The following is a 21,827-nucleotide window of genomic DNA, read 5'->3' on the forward strand; positions in this document are numbered from 1 at the left end:
AAGGCCAGTGGCTGACGGAGGGAAGGGTGATCCCTTTGAGGTGACGTGGGTCCCAGGACAGCAGCATGGGTGAAGGCCAGTGGCTGACGGAGGGAAGGGTGATCCCTTTGAGGGGACAGGGGTCCCAGGACAGGGGTGCCCTCACCCCACAGCAGCATGGGTGAAGGCCGGTGGCTGACGGAGGGAAGGGTGATCCCTTTGAGGGGACAGGGGTCCCAGGACAGGGGTGCCCTCACCCCACAGCAGCATGGGTGAAGGCCGGTGGCTGACGGAGGGAAGGGTGATCCCTTTGAGGGGACAGGGATCCCAGGACAGCAGCAGTGGGTGAAGGCCCGTGGCTGATGGAGGAGGATGAGCTTGTGGGACTGGTGCGGTTCCCATGGAGCACAACCTTGGGGTGGCCTGCGCTGTGTTTGTTTTGCTTTGCTGAGTGCCAGAGTTTAATTTTTTTTTAAATAGGGAGCCGCTCAGAGGTTTGGATATTTAAACAGTTATTAACCGAATGACAATTAACAGATTGCAGGGACAGATTTTCTTTTCAAAACCTCCAAAATTGAGTACAGTTTGCAAAACTATCACAGCATAGTAATGACAATGAATTTTGATTTCCCGGAACTGATATTAGACTCCTTATTAAACTATGTGCATCTGCTTTTAATTTACTCCAAATAATTGGAAAATGCAATGAAGCTTTCCAATTAAAGCTTGGCTTTATGCTGTTTAATAATACCCCCCATAATATTATAGCTTATGAAGTGACAGGTGAGTTGGTGTATGAATAAAACATAAAGGCAGCAATAAGGGACAGAAAACCAGAGACAGTTGTTGGGGATTTTAAATGCTGGATGTAATTTGCATATATTAATCTCTTCTTTTCAGCCTTATCAGGCGTTCTTCAGTATTTGAAGTTAAAATAGCATTGACAGGCAGGAGTACGCTTAGTTTTTTCAAGGATTTATTACTTGTATAATTTCTGATCTTTAATAAGCAGATATGACTGATCCTCATAGTTCTATAGAAATCAGTTAATTGTTCCAGATGGCGTGTACTGATTATGCAAAATTACTTTTCACACCATTTTTTTTTTCTGATGGAGTTTGGAGTAAAATTAAATTTTTTATAGCCTTCTTATCATGCTGTTTTACAGTGGGTTTTGCACAGAAGTTGAATTTAATCTACTATATTACATTGACCAGCAGAGTTATTCTAATGTAGCATTCTGTGATTTGACAAAGAATAATAGAACACGTTGCTCATTGTGCATTTCTGTGCTGCTAATAAAAAGGAGTTGCAGTGCAGCAAACCAGGCTGTTATTTATGAAGAATGCTTAATTCGCACAGTTAAAAATGCAAAATTGTTACAATGAGATGTTTGCTCTTTTGGATAGAAGGCTTGGGCAGAATAAATGTAAATAGTCTTGTTGCTACAGATTCCATCAAATAAAGCAGGAGTTAGTAACTGCCTGGTGTGGGATGGGACTGGGAGGAGCAGCCATGCAGGCAGCACGTTCCAGCTCCGAGCAGGAGATGTCACTGGTGTTTTCCCTGATTATCACCATCCAGATATCTCAATGGCATCATTTCATAATTGAAAACATTTGTAAAGGTTGTTGGGCTTCATTTATCTAATGAAAAGCTGTTTATACAAAATAAGCCACACATAAAACCCTCTTGCTAATAAGTTTATTGCAGTTTGTTTAGGCCGTGACTCAGTTGTTTGCCGGAGGTGTCCTGTGGCCTGGCTGTCGTAGGGCAGGGCCCAGGGTGGGTGCCCATCCCTGGGCAGAGCAGCAGGGGCAGTGCCATGGGCAGTGCTGCAGGTCTGCCCACAGCGCCTGCCAGGCCCTGGGTAATTCTGGTGGGTCCCAGCCCTCTCTGGGCCGCAAGGACAAGGGTCCTGCTGAGCCCCGGGCTGGGACCTGCCTGGGGGCTGCACTGCCACCAGCCTCAACCTCTGCAGAGGGCACAGAGGCGGGATCACAGCATCACTGCATGCCAGGCCCGAGGCATCTTACTGATCCTTGAAAAGCAAACCAGCAAATGTTTAAAAAATGACCTTATGGTTCGTGGATAAGCGGGGGCACCACAAATGGACTGTTATGAATACTGCATATCTTTAACTCAATAGAAAAAAAAGACAAGTAATTAACCCAGCCGTTAGAAAGCTCAGAATTTCTCCCATCTTCTCTTGAACTAGAAAATTGTTTTGTGTATACTTTTATATGTACGTATAGATACGAATATATAATATATATGGAGACAACTAATGGCATAAATCAGAAATTATTAGAAAATATTTGTTCTAATGAAGTAATAATTTGGTGGTAATGTATTTCATCAGCGTAGCTTAAGGCTAAATTAAGTGGACAGACTTTATATGGATTCTCTAATTTTAATCTTCAAAATGCTATCTAATGTCTCATTAAGACTTTCATATAATGTATCTTAAGTACAGTCATTAAATATAGTTTAGGGAGATGTATGTTCAGATATTGCTTAAAGATGTTTTAATAGGCCCATTTACTCTGATGATATTAATGAGCTCTTAACACATATTAAGCTTCTAAAACCAGTGGTGTCTCCTTGCAGTGAGCAGATCAACATAGGAATTGTGGAGGAATTGGATGTTCTAACAAAGCCAGATTTCCAGGGACGCTCCAGGGCCTGGCTCCATCCCTTTAGCTGTGTCAGCATGGGGCAGTGTCCCTGCTCCTGGGGCGGTGTCCCTGCTGCTGGGATGGTGTCCCTGCTCCTGGGATGGTGTCCCTGCTCCTGGGGCGGTGTCCCTGATGCTGGGATGGTGTCCCTGCTCCTGGGGCGGTGTCCCTGCTGCTGGGGCGGTGTCCCTGATGCTGGGGCAGTGTCCCTGCTCCTGGGGCAGTGTCCCTGCTGCTGGGGCGGTGTCCCTGCTCCTGGGGCAGTGTCCCTGCTCCTGGGGCAGTGTCCCTGCTGCTGGGATGGTGTCCCTGCTCCTGGGATGGTGTCCCTGCTCCTGGGGCGGTGTCCCTGCTCCTGGGATGATGTCCCTGCTCCTGGGATGGTGTCCCTGCTCCTGGGATGGTGTCCCTGCTCCTGGGGCGGTGTCCCTGCTCCTGGGATGATGTCCCTGCTGCTGGGGCAGTGTCCCTGCTGCTGGGGTGGTGTCCCTGCTCCTGGGATGGTGTCCCTGCTCCTGGGATGGTGTCCCTGCTCCTGGGGTGGTGTCCCTGCTGCTGGGGCGGTGTCCCTGCTCCTGGGGCGGTGTCCCTGCTCCTGGGATGGTGTCCCTGCTCCTGGGATGGTGTCCCTGCTCCTGGGATGGTGTCCCTGCTCCTGGGATGATGTCCCTGCTCCTGGGATGGTGTCCCTGCTCCTGGGATGGTGTCCCTGCTCCTGGGGCGGTGTCCCTGCTCCTGGGATGGTGTCCCTGCTCCTGGGATGGTGTCCCTGCTCCTGGGGCGGTGTCCCTGCTCCTGGGGCGGTGTCCCTGCTCCTGGGATGGTGTCCCTGCTCCTGGGATGGTGTCCCTGCTCCTGGGATGGTGTCCCTGCTGCTGGGATGGTGTCCCCCCGCCCTGGTGTGTGCCTCAGGTGTGCAGGGGCTTTGCAGGGTGCCTCTGCGTGGGTGCCTCTGCGTGGGTGCCTTTGCATGGGTGCCTCTGCATGGGTGCCTTTGCAGGGTGCCTCTGCGTGGGTGCCTCTGCGTGGGTGCCTCTGCGTGGGTGCCCGCTGCATCCAACATCCAACGCTTCAGAGCTGCGCGTTGGGAACTGGCCAGGCCCGTCTCGGGGTCTGTGACATGTTACACACATTTGGCTGCATATCTGTTAAAATAAACAAATCAGATGGGTTAATGGAAGAGCCAAATATGCCTGTGTTTATATAAATTCTGCTTTTTGATCATCTAAAGTGAAGATGCAAGAGTTGTAATTAAGATAATAAAAACTGCTCATTCTCTGTTGTCACTTCAATTCCAACTCAGAAAGTTATTGCAAAGAAAATTCTCTGGTTTCATCACTCAGCTCTTCTTAACAAATCCTTCTGAGTTCAGAGACTTTTATAATTACTAAATTGGTTTGTTAGAGGGAGATAATAGCAAATTTTTTCTTTTCATAATTGGACATTTCTTCCCTGTAGGCTAATGCAGGCGCAGCACTCACATACACAATGAGCTGCGCTTTTGAAAAACCATAACTGGCTAATAAGTGCCGTGGTGTCATCGGAGAGTAATGGTGTGCTGATTAGCATAATTAATGACAAATGGTGGTGCAGAGTGGGTGGATTGGTTTAGCAGATGATGAATGCGCTGCGCCAGGGCCAGGCCGTGCCGCGGTGGCGTGGCAGGCTGGCAGCGCTGCCCCTGGCACTGCCAGCGCTGCCCCCTGTGCCCCAGGCTGTGGCACAGCCACAGGCTGGCACGGCTCCTGGTGCTCCTTGGCTGGCTGGGTGGCACCGTGTGTCCCTGCGGGCGCTGGCGCCCGGGGGCTCTGCAGTGCCAGCACCAGCAGAAAGGAGCCGGGGGCTGCTCGGGCCACGGGCTCTCCTCATCCTCCGAGGGCTGGGGGCCACGCCAGGCACTGGCCGTGCTACAGGATGGGCACATTAATCTGTGATTTGATTAATCAGGGCTAATTTACATTCACAAATGAGACTGAGAAAAATGGAGTTACCTTTTCACCTTTAGGGAGGAGGAGGGATTATTTCTAGGTTGTCTCTTTTTTAAGTGATAAGCAACTCTTTTACCAATAAGGATGAAAATACTTCATTTGCATTAGCAAAAGAAGCTAATTATTATATAGTTAATTAGCATCTGGAAATGAGGATTATCTTAATTACAAAGCACAGTTTCCTTAATAGCTACAAAACTGTAAGTTTGATGTGTGTGGAGATTGGTGACTATTATTATGTAATTACTGATCATATTAATGGTGCAGTGTATTTGGATATCATTTGCATATGCAAATGAAATTTACCTGATAGAAATATGTGGTTCCAGTAATGATTTTGAGCACTTAAAAATGAAATCCCATTAGAAGATGTGGATCCTGCGTGGCACAGTGGGTCTCCTCCTGCAGAAGGGCTTTTGGCTGGGCAGGGCCGTGGCTCTGTGCCTGGCTGTGGGCAGGAGGGCACCTCCCCTGGCCTTCAGCACCAGCCTCGGCACAGGGACCTTCCCTGCAGCCAGGCAGTGCTGCGTGCCTGTGCCCTGTGCCATCCTCTGCAGCCTGGAGGCCTCACTCGGCTTTGGGTCTGTGTCGAGGCTCTTGTGGCTGGGTGGATGCTCCATGGGATGGGGGGAGCGTGTTCTGGGCGCCAGTGAGCTCCAGGGCAGAAGATGGCTATCCCCACATCCTTCCTAGCCATGCTCAGGATTTCTTTCCACTAACTTGCAGGCATGCTTGCAGAATGGAGAGCACGGTGCTGTCAGGGCAGCTGATCTAGTTTCTTTCTCCTGCTTTTATTGGAAACACAAAGCTGCTGTGTGTTAAAAATAACTTGAGTCTCTTAGACCAAAACCATGTAAAGAGAGAACCGTGCACCTTTGTCTCCTCTGGGAGCCCTGTGGGACAGATGTTGGTCACTCACTGCACTGCTGGAGAGTGCGGGGTGCTGCTGGGCAGGATCACAGCATCATTGCAAGTGTGAGCATCTGCCCCTGGCAGTGACCTGGCTGCTGTCCAGAGCCTGGGGAGTCTAGGACTGTCACAGTGGCACCAGATCCCACCACACCCCGTAGGTGGCTCAGCTAAGGAAAAAGCTTCCAGGGCCAGACACTGTAACAATATGCAGCCTGTGGATTTAATACCCCCTGCCCTGCAGCCCTGGAAGCCATGTGGATGTTTCTCTCATCAAGCAGCAGGAATTTACAGCTGCCGGCCAGGGAACACTGCGGCCATTGTGGGGCTGCCCGAGATGCTTTTTGCAACTGCTGCTGCAGCCTGCGCTGCCCGGCCATGCAGACAGACATTACATGTTTAATGACTTCCAAGGAGTCTGTCCTTACAGCCAGAGCTGAAGGCAATGGAAAAGAGTCTGGGTTTCTCCTCAGCACACAGCCATGAGCAGATGCTGGAGGAGTCCCTGCCTTTGCCTTTCCTTTGCCTTTGCCTTTCCTTTGCCTTTCCTTTGCCTTTCCTTTGCCTTTCCTTTGCCTTTGCCTTTCCTTTGCCTTTCCTTTGCCTTTGCCTTTGCCTTTCCTTTGCCTTTGCCTCTGCCTTTGCCTTTGCCTTTGCCTTTCCTTTGCCTTTGCCTTTCCTTTGCCTTTCCTTTGCCTTTCCTTTGCCTTTGCCTTTCCTTTGCCTTTGCCTCTGCCTTTGCCTTTGCCTTTGCCTTTGCCTTTCCTTTGCCTTTGCCTTTCCTTTGCCTTTCCTTTGCCTTTCCTTTGCCTTTGCCTTTCCTTTGCCTTTCCTTTGCCTTTGCCTTTGCCTTTGCCTTTCCTTTCTTGCCTTTGCCTTTCCTTTCTTTCCTTTGCCTTTCCTTTGCCTTTCCTTTGCCTTTCCTTTCTTGCCTTTGCCTCTGCCTTTGCCTCTGCCTTTGCCTTTCCTTTGCCTTTCCTTTGCCTTTGCCTTTGCCTTTGCCTTTGCCTTTGCCTTTGCCTTTGCCTTTGCCTTTGCCTTTGCCTTTGCCTATGCCTTTGCCTTTCCTTTGCCTTTCCTTTGCCTTTGCCTCCCCATCACTAAGCAGGCCCTGTCCCAGCTCTGCCTCAGCCCCACACGAGTGCCCTGGTTTGTATCTGCTCTGCTCTAATTAATTAGGGGCTGTGGCTTGGAAACAGCACATGCTAAGGTGTGATCTTTGAAGTTTAGTGTGGTGCAGAGACTTCAAAGGGGACATTTTATTAAAAAATAATAAAATCAAGAGCTCCTAAACACTTGCAATTTGAAGAGCTTGTTTGAAGTCTCTCCATGTTCTCTGGTGCTGATGGAGTCACAGTGCTGAGGTGCTCCTTAGGCGTCACCATGCGGTACTTAACCTTCACTTTATTTAAAAAAGAAAATAATCAAATCCAGGGGTACTTTTTCAAGTGTTTTCATGGCTTGATCTTAGCAGTAAAGAACTAATTGTGCCATGTCATGAGCTATGCAGGAAACGAAGAAAATCAAGGCTGACAATCAAATTAGCAAAAATGAAAATTTAGTCCAGGTCTGTTTTTTTTAATCAAAGTCATTTCAAGAGGAACAGGAAAGCTGTAAACCTTTCCCAAAGCAGAGGTTCCTTCCCCAGCCCAGGAGGACCCTGCTGTCCCGCTCACTGCACCAGGCATTGGGTGGTTTGGTGCTGCTGCCATCCTGCTGCCTGGCCAGGCCTGGGCACCGGGCACCAGGCTGGGCATTCCCAGTGGCTGTGTCCCCTCAACAGCCCTGGGGACAGCTCCTGTTGTCCAGGAGCCACAGGACCTGCAGCTGCCCCCGCAGCCACATGAAGTGCTCTGGGGCTTTCATGAGCTTGGGCTCGTGCTCATGCTTACCTTGGGCAAGCAGAGATGAGCCCTGCGCCCCTCTGTGCCCCTGCCTGTGCCCCTGCCTGCACCTCTGTACTTCTCTGTATGACACAAAGAAGCTGTAGTATGCGTGTTGGGGTTGGTGTCTGCAGCTGGGGAGCACAGCTGGGACAGCTGCAGGTTCCCTGTTGCAGCTGGCTTGGCAGGAGCTGTCAGGAAAGGCTGCTTTTGGTTTTGGCCCTGAGGTTTTGCCGTCAGTGATTTGGTGTGGTTCCATATGGGCCTCGGTGCACTGTAGCACAAAGAACACACACATTTACTGTTCAGGTTGCTGTTTAAATCTCTGTGCCAGCCCCTGATTCTCAATCTGCTTTCAGATTCCTCTGGTGCCATTTAGCTGAAAATCAAGTGTTCTCTAAGCAGGGGAGCTCTGCTGGTTTTATGGTGTTGCTGTAGGCTGGTTTATGAAATACTCTTCTTGGTAAAGGATAAACACTCTGTTAGCATTCAGGTCTGGGGAAAATTGGAACAGTTCTGCAGCATTAGAGGAAGCCCTTTCTAAAATCTAAGGTCATTTAAATTTTAAAGGTGGTAGTAGTGCACTCAGTGTTGGGTTTTTTGTTGGTTTGGATTAGCAGTTCCTCATTTTCAGTCATGCAGGAAAACATTTTGCAAGGGATTTGTTTATTTATTTAAATATTTTTAATATCAGAAATTGAAAATTCTAGTGTAACAGGCTATGCAAAAACAGTAATAAAGAAATCCAAAGCTATAAAAGCTTATGGTGAGAATTTAATGCAGAAACAGCTGTTATTTCCTTGGGAGTTAAGGTGTATAAACTCTTCTGTGGCTGTGTATCCCCACAATCGGGGTATGAGGAATTAGCGCTCACTGCAGTGTGCAAACGGAGCCTGCCAGGCTCTGAGGCAGCGATTCATCTGTACCCAGGAGTTAAATATGACAATGTTAGCATTTTTCATTTCCCTGACGTTACCATTAATAAAGCAATGATCCAAAAGAAGCTTTGCTGAGTCTGTTCTTTATGCTTCCATCACTCACAACTAGATAATTTCACACAGGATCGTTTTTAAATTAAATGACGATAAAAGCGCTCTGCTGTCCTGTGCTCACTAGTTCATAGAAGTCTATCAAGTCATTAATGTGTCATGACAAACTGTGAGTTGGATACAAGAGTAATTAATTATTTGCATAAATAACAGGTTGAACTTGGTGCTTTCAGCCACAATGACACATGTGTCACATGGTGGACATGCTGGAACCTCTGGCAGAGGTCACGGCAGGGCGAGGGCTGAGCTGGCACGGGTCATCCCACTCTCATGGACGGCAGCTTGGAAGCTTTTGTGTTTCCAACTTCTTCACTGATGGTTGCTTCAAGAGAACATCTGATCTTTGGAGCGTTAGCGAACAATTATACAGATTTTCATAATCACCATTAATCACCACATATTTTTCAAGATAATTACAGCAACTATTATTTAGATTTCTCTTTTATGTGCACATTGTAGAAAAGAACAAGTGCTTATTACGCTGGGTAGTGTAGAGAACTACCGTCTGAAGTTCTTTGTCATCCAGAAACTCATTATGTTAGCTGATGCTGCCTGTGAAAGTTCGTCAGCATGTTTAAATTAGGGTAGCATTGGCAGGTCTGATTATTTAAATCTGGTAGCTTGGCTAAAAATATAGTTATTCAAGAAAGATGAATTACTAATTTGACAACTGAGATTTAGTTGGAGTCTGCAGCACAGAAGGCAGCATCTCTCGAGTGCTTAGAGAAGGGTGACAATACTTTCACAGATTAAAGAGAGGATTTCTAAGCGAGCTAGCAAGCTGAATTATAGAGCATGCTTTGGTGTCCTCCCCACTAGGGCCCGAGAGCAAGTCCTGGTAAATCACAGTGAAGGAGTAGCCAGCAGGTTGTGTGCTCGGTGGTCCTGCACCGATGAAGGGACACGTCCACTTCGCCTCACCGAGCCATCCATCCCCTTCTGCTGTCAGGGATGCATGGGAACACTGTCCTTTGGGGCTGGCCTTTGCGAGGTTGGTTTTGGCTGCCGGTTCCTTTCAACTCTTTTAACTAATTGCAGTGCCTGAGTTAATTAGCTGTGACCCTCAGGAAGGAGCTGATCCTGGGAGGCAGCAAACAGCCGTCGGAAACAGTTTTCCTTCTGAAACCCGATTTTATTTTGTTCATTTGAGGGAGAAGAGCACACCCTTGGAGTCCTTGTGAATGTGAAAAAGCCCATCTTGGGCAGCAGCAGCAGTGGGTGTCTCATCCTGCGAGCAGGGGACCCCACAGGTGAGGTGGGGGGCACAGAAGGCTCCTGCCCCCAGAGCATTTGCTTTGTTCAGGGCACTTGCTCAGCCAGGGAGAGCAGATGCAAGGGGGGAGCACTGCTCCCCATGCATCTTGTCCTGGGGGTCCCCCTGCCTGCCTGCAGCCCCCTGGCTGGCCAAAGGGCTCCTGGAGCCCAGCTGAGCCACGGGGTGAGGGGGTGAGGGCTGCTGCCCTCCTGGTGCTGGGGCAGGCAGTGGCTGTGGCCGCCCAGGGCTTCGTTTCTGTAAAGTTTCCAGAACTGGTGGTATTTAAACGCTCGTGACACCAGTGCCTGGCTGAGAAAGGAGACGCTGAACGAGCACCTTGTTTTCTGCTTTCTGCCTTTAATGCATTTTAGCAGCAGGCTGGTGACGGGCCTGACACGGCAGCTCCGCACACGCTCCCGCGCTTGGGGAGCACAGCATTAATAACACACTTCCATGCATCGTGCCATTTTTAAGCATGATCGTTATGATAAAGGGCATATACTTAATTACAGGCCTGCTTAATTACAGCTCTGTTGAAGCTCGTTTGTTTAGGAGAGTGCTAATTGCGCTGCGGAGCCTTTGGCTCACCCTGCTTTTATCTGCTGCTTTGCTGTGTGTGCTGAGCTCCGGGTGGGCCGGAGCGCCTGCCCGGGGACGGGGGCTCTGGGGACGCACACTCTCCCTAGCTCAGGCTTTAGATTGCTTTACTAAAGCTGGCGTGTGGCTGATCAAAGAGGGTTCCTGTCGGATAACAAGTGCAGATGGTCTTTCAGTTTAAAACTTCCTGGATTTGGTGATGCTGCTTTTCATCTGTTTCCTTTTGTTTTCCTTTGCGCTGTGGCTGCCACGCAGCACCTTTGATAACAAAATTACTCCAGTGGAAGGGGGGTTTATACTGAAAATAGACAAAGTGAATGTAAAAGGCTGAGTCTTCTTAAATGACCCTTGTTTAATCACTAACATGGTACCTCAGTGGTGCTGTAGAAGTTAGAAACGGCAGAGAGAGGAGCACCGGGTTTGTGGGTGCAGATGCTTTCTGACAGAAAACCCTATTTGATGATCAGTGGAGGGCCTCTCAGGGCTTAAATTTGCTCTGATTTGAAGTTTTTTTTCTTTCAGAGTTGAAATTTAAAGACTTCAGATGTTAAAGGTGTAAGTGCAATAAAGGGGGTGTGTCTGGGGTGTGAGCTGCCTTCAAAACATGCCCTTTTCAGTCTTCTGTGCAAATTGCTGAGTTACGTGTTTTAAAAATGTCTCCCTTGTACTACCACGTCTTGTGGGAGGCTTCCTGTGACATGGTGATAGCAAGACTCAAACACTGAACATCATTGCACTAGGATGAATATACAAGATGGTATAGAGGCAAACAGTACTCTGAGTACCATTAAGGCTATGCTGCAGAAAGAGCTGGGCCATGTGACATGAGGCTGTGCCATGTGGTGTCATGTCCTCATGTCTGTCTTCATATTCCGCTGGTTTACATCCTCCAGATGTGGTTTGCTAGTGTTTGAGCCACTGCTCACTATTGAGTTTACACTAGCAACAGCCAGGCCGGGGAGGGTGCTTGGCCCCCGGTGTTTGCCATCATCCTGCCCAGGTGCTGGCAGCTTACTGCCTGGTACACAGGTGGTGGTGCTGACTGCTTTGGGGGCTGCAAGTCCCCTGAACCAGCTGTCCCTTATTCTTTTGCTCAGACACTGCCGAGTGCTGAACTGGTTTGGTGAGGAGGTGATAAATAGAAGTTGTGTCCTTCTAGTTTCAAATACTGTCCTGCTTTGCCAGCTGCACGAAATTGGAAAATGCAAAATTGAGGCCATGAAATTGTATATGGATCGAGCAAGGAGAATTTGTTGGATTCCTGGCTTGGTAGGGACTGACTCAGCTATGTCTTAAATGTAAAGAAACCACTGTCAGTTTAAAGGGACAAAAAGGCTGGCAGTAACGTTTGGGAGCAATCAGTCATGTGTCAGTGCTGTGAACACTTGATCTGTCACTGGGAATGTGTGAAGTTGCATGTCAGAAGGCAGCTGGAAACGTCACCTGTGATGTCTTGTCCCTTTCAGCAATGGATGGAGTGCCTTTTATGATTTCGGAGAAGTTTGCCTGTGCTCCTGAAGGGGTGAGTTTGTTGTTCTCCAGTGTCTGAAATCCATTGTTTCATGGGGAGTGATCACAAAACATCAAGACAAATTACCTGCTTCTGGGAGCTATTCTGTTGTGGTGCCAAATACATACCCAGTGCTTGAGATGGGCCGAGGTTGCATGTCACAATAGCTGCCCGTTAGATGGGAAAGGCTTTTGCCAGATTGCTTCTAAAACTGAATTGTCCTGGGATTTCAAGGTTTATTACCATCAAAAATAGGAATGGCAGTGGGACTCCCTGGTGCTGAAAGCATTTCTAATTTCTTAGCATAGATTGTAAAGAAAGCTGCAGAGGTGGAGCTCTCCTGCATTTACCTGCTGTGAGGATGGCATAGTGCCAACAGCTTTACTACTTCCTGTTGTCACTGCAGAAGTTCAGGGCAGTGGTAATGGCACAGTGCACTCCAGTGCCATCAGCTGCGCCCAGGGTCCTGCCTGGCTGTGGGGGAGCTGGAGAGGGCACTGGGTGCTGCCTGCTCCACAGCAGGTGCTGCTGCCAGCACAGCAGGGCACGTCTGCTTCACCAAACAGAAACACTGCTCCTGGTTCAGAATGACCTCTGGGTGTCACTGGACCAGTGCTTGTTAAGGTTGATGATCCAGAGCTCAAAGATTCAGCATCCCACTACCAGTTCCCAAATCCATCTGATCCTAAAGCAGCATCTTTTTAAAAATCAATTTACAGGAAGCTGTTAAGGCAAACACTGGGCCATCAGCTGTGTCTGATTTTTCAGTAGTGCTCCAGCTTTTTGCTTTCTTCTTCCTGCTGACAGCGGTTTTTCACATCCCTTGCTTTCTGAGAGGGTTGTTTATGGGCCATTATTCCCAGAAATCTGAAGTCCCTGCTGTGAGGACAAATGCAGAGAGATTAGGTCGTGCTAATCCTCCCCGCGGATCCTTTAGACACCATTGCCACCATATGGTCAGTTTGGTCAGGGCTTCCTGCAGCTGGAGCTGCTCACACCTCGAGCTGCAGCCACAGAACCCGTGCAGTTACAGAGCCACCCTGCAGTGGGGAGGGGGCAGGCCTGCCTGCACGGAGCAGCCCCAAGGTGAGTGTCAGCTGTCTGCTGAGGGAGAGCAACACCGTCTGCTGTTCACTCTCCTGCTGGAATGAGGAACAGGATCATGCCTGTGTTTACAGATGGCGCCTCTAAATCTCTAGTGATGGAGTGTTTGCTGATTTGAAACAGAACAAACAACAAACAAACAAACAGACACCCCCTCCCTGACCCTGAATTTGACATTTTTGTTTCTTTCTTGCCAGATGCAGCCGGTTGATCTCTTGGGTATCACAATCAAAACCCTTGCAGAAATTGAAAAGGAGGTAAGTAGCTAGACAGGCACTGAGCAAATCACGAGGGCTGTGTTCACTTGTTTTTAAGAACCCTTCCTTTATGGAAGATACTTTTCTTGTCTCTCCCAGATCCACCCTCTTGTGCCTGAAAGTTTTGTCTGAGTACAAGAAGATGGTCAGGCCCACTTGGCAGGGCTTTTGCAGGCACCCCGTGGGACTGCAGTGGCTGCAGTGGTGGATCTGAGGATGCTGCCTGACAGGGCAGTGGCTGACAGATGCACCCACTGCCTCAGGCACTGCGGTCTGCCACGTGGCACACATGCCACCTCTCTGTTTGGGACTGGCAGTGTCTGTCAGGAGGGACCCTGGGAGCAGGGCGTGCTCAGGGCTGGCAGCCCTTGCCCGTGCCTGGCTGCTGTCCCACTCTTGCCCTGAGCTGGCCAGGGAGCAGATGGTCCCTTAGGCCACAGGGGAATCCATGTGGTGCTGAATTTGCTTCTGCATCACCTCTGTGTGTTGCCTGGTGTGAGAGAGGTCTGGCAGCCTGGGCGCTGCCTGGAGAGGGCTGGGCTGCACAGCCCTGCTTGTGCCCTCGCAGGCCTGTGGACAGTGGGGACACTAGCACTGCAATTATTTCTGTGGGCAGGGAGGAGAGGCCAAGACCTGCCCGCTCTCCCACAGCTCCTGCTCTGTAGCAGGCTGTGTGCGTTCCAGCGTAATGAAAAGTATGATTATGCAGCCCATATTCCTTGATGAAGCATCTTGTCTGCACATAGAGAGCTACGCATATAAATATTGTGAATTTCGGCATGGCTTTATTTCCCTTGCAAGCAATAGCACCATTACAGCAAATCTTCTGGATATCCAAAGCAGCCAGAACATTCTCCCTGGAGCAAGATGCCTCGCAAAAAATATTCCCAAAGAATTCTAAGAATTACTGTTCTCTGTCACCACGTTTGCAGATGTATGCACCCATCCTCCAAGCCGCAGGCAGCTGAATTTCAGGACTCTACCCTGTCAGGAAAATGATGGAAATAGGTGCAAATCCTGGACTGCACCTGAACTGCTCTTGTTGCGCCAGGATGGCACAGCTGTGCCCAGGGGAGTGCTCAGAGAGCTGGGCTATGAAGAGGTGGTGAGGTGCAGGTGTAGGCAGCACATGCCATCACTTCATGGCTAATTTGGTGGATGTAGGACAGAGAGGAGAGTGTAGGACAGACAGTGCTGCTGCCAGGTCTCCCAGCAGGGCTCTGGGGGTTTGTCCTTTACCCCTGCCTGCCCTGGGTAGGGTAGAGTCACTGAGCAGGCGCCTGGGCAGGTGCAGGTGGTAGCCAGGGTGGTGGCACTGTCACTGTTCCAGCTCTGTGGTGGATGCTGTGCAGCGAGGGCAGCGGTCTGGCCGCTGGCAGGGTGCACCCTGTCTTCAATTGCGCTTGGTGTGGTGTGAAACGTCTAGAGAGAGTCTAATTAGTAAAGGGAGCATCCAATATTCATCATTCCTTTTAAAGTGATAAGGAAGGCAGTTCATTTAACCACTGAATTGCTACAAGTTTTCATGGGCTGCTTTTTGCAAATATATTTAATGAAGAAGTTGTAAATCTAGAAGAGCTTAAAATTTTAATTTTACACAGAAATATTTTTCCTTGTTTGCATGTTTGTAGTCAATTCTCCTGAGTGCAGTCACATGAAATGTTCTTTAAATGAACATATTTGCTAACTGGCATGATTTCAGATTTTAAAACATTGGTTCCAGCAATTAGGAGTTTCCTCAGTTCCCCAATGACTGGAGAGATTCGTCTTGATTATAATTGCTCTTAGCCACGCATATCTAATTTGTGTCTTTTTAAGTGTTAATTAGTAAACAGTTTGAGCTGACATCTTTATGCGTTTGGGTGTTGAAAAATGAGGCCTATTGCGTGCCAGCGGCTGCAGCATCGCAACAGGGAGGTGTGGCCCCGGGGAGTAAAGGCCCGGTACAGCCCGGGTACAGACTCTGATACAGGCCCTGGTATGACCTGGGCACAGCCCCTGGTACAGCCCTGGTACAGCCTGGGTACAGACTCTGATACAGGCCCTGGTATGACCTGGGCACAGCCCCTGGTACAGCTCCAGTACAGCCCTGGTACAGCCCGGGTACAGGCTCTGGTACAGGCCCTGGTATGACCTGGGCACAGCCCCTGGTACAGCCCTGGTACAGCCTGGGTACAGACTCTGATACAGGCCCTGGTATGACCTGGGCACAGCCCCTGGTACAGCCCTGGTACAGCCCGGGTACAGACTCTGGTACAGACTCTGGTACAGGCCCTGGTTTGACCTAGGCACAGCCCCTGGTACAGCTCCAGTACAGCCCTGGTACAGACTCTGATACAGGCCCTGGTATGACCTGGGCACAGCCCCTGGTACAGCCCCTGGTACAGCCCGGGTACAGGCTCTGGTACAGGCCAGGTATGACCTGGGCACAGCCCCTGGTACAGCTCCAGTACAGCCCTGGTACAGCCTGGGTACAGGCTCTGGTACAGGCCCCGGTAAAGCCTGGGCGCAGGCTTTAATACAGCCCGGGTACAGGCTCTGGTACAGGCCTGGTACAGCCTGGGTACAGCCCGGGTACAGGCTCTGGTGCAGGCCCCGGTACAGCCCCGGTACAGCCCGGGTACAGGCTCTGGTGCAGGCCCCGGTACAGCCCCGGTATAGCCCGGGTACAGGCTCTGGTGCAGGCCCCGGTACAGCCCGGGTACAGACTCTGATACAGCCCCTGGTATGACCTGGGCACAGGCCCCGATACAGCCCCGGTATAGCCCGGGGCACAGGCCCGCTACAGGCCGCGCACAGCCCGGGGTGCCCCGTTCCCGCCCGGCCCGCCCCACCACGAAGCCGCGGCGCCCCCTGCCGGCCCCTGGCCGCCTCGCCGGGGCCGGGCTCGCCGGGGATCCATCGCCATGGCCGGCCCTGGGCGCTCGGCAGGAGCGGGGCTCCCGTAGCTCAGCGTCGCGCCGGTGTCCTCCCGAGCCGGCACCAAAAGGAGGTCGGCGTTGGGTGGAAGTGGCACGGCCCTGGTACAGCTGGCACAGCTCTGGGCCAGGTACCGGCATGGCTGATGGTTGCCCCGACCGCCCTGCCGGCAGCACATCCCGTGTCCTGGTCCGGCTGTGAAGAGCACACAGGGGGACGTGTTTGTGACATTCCAAAAGCCACAGATGCGGCACTGGGAGATGCCTGGAGGAGAGTCCGTGTACGGGGCTGTTGCAGTGCGTGTGCCACGGTCGCAGGCAGCTCCTACCTCGGTAGACCCAACATATGGTGTTGCTTTGGCCACCCGCCTGTCCTGGGTGCCTGTCCACCCACCGCTACCCCGGCCTGTCCTGGGCGCCCTGGCAGCGGCCGGGGTGGCCGCGGGCCGGCGGGTGCGGCTCACGGCGTGCCACGAGATGGCACTGCTACAGTGCACGCCAGCCTGCGAGGGATGTCCCCTGTCTGCAGTGACACCGTGGGGGCATGAGGATGTGTATATAGGGATTTTCACCCTCTTGCCAACCAAAAATGTTAATTCTGATGGTAGTGGCTTGAGTAAACTTGCCAGGGGGAATGTTTCTGACTAGCTGCTTTATGGAGAGGATGAGCGTGGTCACATTTGTGTTAATGTGGGGTTTTGGGGCAGGGGGTGAGCCCTGCCTGGGGAGGTCACTGATGTGGGTCAGGTGGTACCAGCAGGTTCACCTGGCATGGGCCTGCCTGGGCCAGCTGTTCTCAGCCCCGGGTTTTCCCTCATTCTTCTGCCTCTCACACTGTCCCAGCACAGGCTTGGGCGCTGTGGTGTGGGTCAGTGCTGCAGTTCCCTCTCTCTGCTTTGCCCCGCAGTACGACTACAGCTTCCGGACGGAGCAGAGCGCGGCAGCCCGCCTGCCGCCCAGCCCCACCCGCTGCCCGCCGGTGCCGCCGTCCTGAGGGCCGCGGCCGGAGCGTGTGTGCGTGCATACTACTGAGCAGGACACGGGACACAGCCACGGAACCATCCCAGCCTCCCCGTGTCCGGCCACCGCCGCCACGCCGCGCTGCACCGCCCCTGCACACACCGCTCCACCGCGGGCACCGCGGCCCCGGGCAGCTGCCCCTGCCCCGCCGCAGACCCCTCTTCACGTGAGTACAGGACTGAGGACTGGGAGCCTGACGCAGCCCCTTGCTCATCCCCACTTTGTAACCCTGCTGCAGGACAGTCACAGAATCCAGAGCTGTAGCAAACCTCTGTGAACACAGCCGGGAGCTCGCGGAGCATGGAGAGATCTTATCCCTGAAAGGAGCAGTGGAAGGCACAGCTGGGTATTGCCACACGAGCTGCCGTGGAGCTGTTTGGCTCTCCACACCTTGCAGCAGGAGGCTCCTGCGGCGCCCAGGCCAGTGCAGAACTCAGCTGCAGTGAATGCCAGTCCCTCTGCCACGGTCTGGGCACAGAAGTTCTGCTGTGGCTGGGATCAGTCTCAGATCCACTGTGGTCACTGGATTTGCTTAGGCTGGGGGAGCCAGGGCCCCTGGCTCTGCCTGGGCACTGGCCGGGCAGGCAGGGTGCCCAAGGTGCGCTGCAGCTCCTGAGATGAAGCACCTTCGCTTTGCACAGGGTGTCCATCTGCCCATACGGATCTAGGGCAGCAAGCCTCCTGTGTTTCTGGATGGATGGATGCTGGCAGCAGCACCCTGGCAGACCCTGGCAGTGCCCCACTGACCCCGGCCAAGCTGCCTGTGGACCTGCTGACAACTGGGATGCCATCTCCTGCCCATCATTGAGACAGTTCTCTAACATGTTCCCTGCTAGCTGCTAAAACAAAAGAGATGTGCCTGTTTCCTGGGCATTCATGGGGAAGCACTGAAGACTGACATGGCACAGGATGAGAGCGGGATGCATTAAACCCTGACCTCTGCCTCCCTGTGATCGCTGACCGGGCTTGCTCCCAAGCCAAACGCATGTCTTGGAGAAGTCCATTGCTGTAATAAGTTATTTACAAGTGCCCATCTGACTCTGTGCTGCTCTTTCAAGTCTCTGCTGTAGAACAAACATACATCATAGCAGCAAAATGGCAATTTTGGAGTAAGAGTTAAAATGTACAATTTTTTGTATTGTAAAATACTGATTCCCTGACCCCACTGAAATGCAATTGCCATGGTAACAGTAACAGTGCTGTTGTTCTCAGCCTGGGTCGTACATGTGGCCTAACCTACTTTGCACTCCCTTGGATTGATCTGGCATTTGCTAGTTGCACAGAGTGGTAACTAACAGCAGTATTTGTACTGTCAACTAATATTTTTTATTTGTACATAAGTAAAATAATTCTTGTCCAAAGATTCATTTCTGGTTTTAAGGCACCACACTGTACTGCTGGGATAAAGAGCACAAAATACATTTGGGACAAACTGAGTCCAGATCTTTGCTTCAGCTTCTTCCAATCAGGTAAATAATTTTCTGGAGCTGTGTCTGTAGAGTGGCCATGTGGTTGGAGAGCAGAGGCCAATTTGGTTGCATGTACATTGTTCCTGGGCAAAAGAGTTAAAGCTGTGCACCAGCTCTGGAGCCCTTGGGTGACCCCCTGGAAGTGCTCGTTTACTTGGAGCTTGCACCACCATTTTTAGTTGTTATTTATCCTGCAGTAAAGAAAAGCCAGACCTCACTGCCAGGCTTCACAAAGGCCAGATTGATGATGCCGACGTCGACAAATGAACATACCATGGCAGCTTGGTCATTCGGCTCAGGTTCACTTCAAGTTCAAATCCACTCTGTGCCGTAGTGCTGTGCCCATCTCATCCATCTTTTGTCTTTCTATTTTTCTGCTTGTAATTTGTTCTGTAGTTTTCTGTGACATCCATTTATAGCTTCTCCTGTGGCTCAGTGGTCACGGCAGGTAGGCAGGAGCCATCTGCAGCAGTGCGTTCCTCATAGCTCTGGGATGAGAGCTGACCTTCCCTGTTCATGGTGGAGGAACGAGGGCTGCACAGGGCACAGCACAGTCTGCAGAGCTCCAGGGCAGTGCCTGCCACTGGGAGATTGAGAGGCAGCTGCCAGGAGCCCCTCCTGGAGCCACCTCTTCCCAGGAGGGCAGAGCTGCAGCAGACGGGGGGCTCAGCAAGGAGCAGGTTCTGAGAGCCACAAGCCCCACACTCAGTGCCACACTCCCTGCGTGTGTCTGGGAAATGGGTGCAGAGCTTCAAGTCCCTTATGTAAGAGAAAATCAGTGCTTTAGAACTTATACCAACTGCTAGGTTTGCTCAGCTTGCTCTGCAGTGACCTACAGGAAACACTGGCTACTTGAAACACTGGCAGGATATGTGGCTGGGACAGGCATCTACATCTTCAGGATATATTTGTATACTTACTTCTCCCTCTCTAACACTGGGCCAGCAAAGCTCCTTCAGGATTCACCTGCAAAGAGCCTTGAGAGATGAGCTTGCTCTCCATGATGTGGTCCTGCACTGCAGGGACAGCCTGGTTCAAATGCACAGACAGGACAGATGCAGTTCCTGTGGGGCAAACACAATGAAGGTGTTCTGAACAAAAAGCTGCACCTGCTGAGAGCTCTCAGGCTCTAAAACTAGGCAGTTCCAAAAGGGAGAGGGCTCAGAGCCAGTGCTTAGAAGCACAGCAAGACACCGTGCAGGGTGGTTGACTGTGTCAACTTCACAGTCCACTGATCAGAGGAAGCTTTTTTTATTGCACTGCTGAATTCCCGAGACCAGGGCTGTCAGGTCAGCATTTCCACTGGAAGGTTTTATTGGCTGCTCCATGACTTTCGTACTCACGGCAGCTCATTGCAAGGCTGGTCCTTGCATCCTTACAGTGAATCCTCCATGCTGGCATGTGCCATGGCCAGTACCTGCATCTCTCTGCATCTCCCTCCCTGTCTGAGAGGTGACTGTGGAAGAATTGGCCCAGGCAATAAATGTATAAATGTCCAGGGCGTCTGATTTGGATGTTGTCTGGCTGAGGAGAAGCCTTCGGAGCATAAGGGGAGGGAAGGAGTCAGTGGAAAGCAACAGAAGTGAATTTGCAGAGCTTTACCAGATGTTCTTGGCTATCTTGCCTGAATTTGTAGAACAAAACTGGTCTCTAGGTAGTTTAATCTTGTGGCTGATGGAGAAGTTAGTTTGCCAAATTATTATACATCTGCAACAGAGACAGAAAAGCAGCAGTGAGGGGTTTGCTTACTGTAAAATATGCCTTCTGATGTGAATTCCTAGTGACACGCTGCCTCCTGAATTCCTCACGGCAAGAAAATGGTCATGTGCCAAGGTGACTTGTGGCCACCCAGGCCAGGCTGTGCTTTCTGCTGTGTTGATCATGGGAAGGCAAGAAGCTAGTCCAGAAAGTGATGTAGAGTGTGAACTTCGTGATAAAATTCAAGTGTGAATAGTCGTAGCAGGTGTCTTCCCTTATGGGAGCACCTCATATCTGTAGTTCCATAGGAGTAAACTGTGTCAGACTTTTCCTGTGACTGTCCCTGCGTGTCCCCACGGTGTTTGTTGGAGGTTTCCTGGGAGCCTCCTGTGCTGTGGGAGGTTGTTGGTAGTCTGTAGCATTGGGCTTGTTTGGTTTCACACCCACCACTGCTCCCTCAGTGTCCCGAGCTCTCCAGACTGAACCCACATGCTGCCGACCTGGAAATTCCTGTCATGGAGGCAGGTGCTAGTCGCAAGGGCATGCCTCCCCGGGCCCCGGCACCTCCTCTGCTGCGGGGCCTGGGCTCTCCTGGCACCAGAGGAACGGGACAGAGCCGCCAGTCCCGTGCTGGCCTCGCCTCCCCGCTGCCCCCAGGGCACTCGGGCTCTGTGTCCCCGGCTGTGCCCACGGCAGCCCCAGGAGCCCTCCCAAAGGCAGGAGCCTCGCTACGCCAATGATTACCTCAGCCTTGGAGCCTTGCCGGGAATCCCCCGGCAGAGGGGCACACAGGGGGCAGAGCTGCTCCTCTGCTCACAAACAAGCTCTGCGAGGTGCTGCTCAGTTCATTCGCCACAGGGAAACCAAACACTTTGGATATTCTGGTCGTTTGTTGTGAAATTGTTTCCTAACAGCAACAGATTTAAATATCATCGTACAAATGGCAGAGAGATACATTTTATGCAGTTGCAAGGTGGTTTTCTAAGATGGTTGAGTTACTGAAAGTGATTTTACTGTGCATTAATCTTATGAATGTTACTATGTTTTATATTTATTTTAGATGACCCTCCTGTATTTTACAAAGGGAAGTTTCATTGTGTGATAACTCTGTCTGTATTCTTAATATAATTTGTTAAATGAAACTTGTTTAAATCAGATAATTCTGTGTGCTTATGCGTTTTAATTTTCTGACTTGAAACTACCTGGATTGGAAGAGTGAACTACAAAGGTGGCAACATGATCCCCTATAGGGAATGTGCTCTTGTCTGGGGGCTTTTTTCCTTGGAAATAGGATGTAAAAAGCCTTGGAAAATGTGTCCAAAATGTCTTGCTCTACAGGTATGCTGCAAAATGAAAACAAAGGCAAGTGATGTGTTATATGCGGCAGGATTGGGTGAAGCCTGGCAGGAGCAATCCTCAGCCCTGGATGGGGCTGGCAGCGGTGAGGGCAGCCCTGGCCCGCTGGGCGCAGCCCCCTGGGCTGCAGTGTGGCAGCAGAGCAGGCTGGTACCTG

At 51.1% G+C, this 21,827-nt stretch overlaps 1 protein-coding gene across 5 annotated transcripts in view; it reads left to right on the forward strand.

The window, feature by feature from the left end:
- The window catches only part of MVB12B (multivesicular body subunit 12B), a 56,032-nt gene extending 34,558 nt beyond the window's left edge, over positions 1 to 21,474 (forward strand). For 4 of the 5 annotated variants that reach the window (XM_036393741.2, XM_036393742.2, XM_036393743.1 and 1 more), the window contains 3 exons: positions 11,805 to 11,860; positions 13,150 to 13,209; positions 17,035 to 21,474. In XM_036393741.2, the coding sequence (XP_036249634.1) occupies positions 11,805 to 11,860; positions 13,150 to 13,209; positions 17,035 to 17,121 (203 nt within the window). In that variant the 3' untranslated portion in view covers positions 17,122 to 21,474. Of the gene's footprint in view, positions 1 to 11,804; positions 11,861 to 13,149; positions 13,210 to 14,010; positions 15,178 to 17,034 lie in introns of those variants that run through there. The other variant, XM_036393744.2, reaches the window with a different exon arrangement.
- The last annotated feature ends 353 nt before the right edge of the window (positions 21,475 to 21,827 follow it).

Source organism: Molothrus ater, chromosome 20 (genome assembly GCF_012460135.2).
Source record: "Molothrus ater isolate BHLD 08-10-18 breed brown headed cowbird chromosome 20, BPBGC_Mater_1.1, whole genome shotgun sequence".
Taxonomy (NCBI): Eukaryota; Metazoa; Chordata; class Aves; order Passeriformes; family Icteridae; genus Molothrus; species Molothrus ater.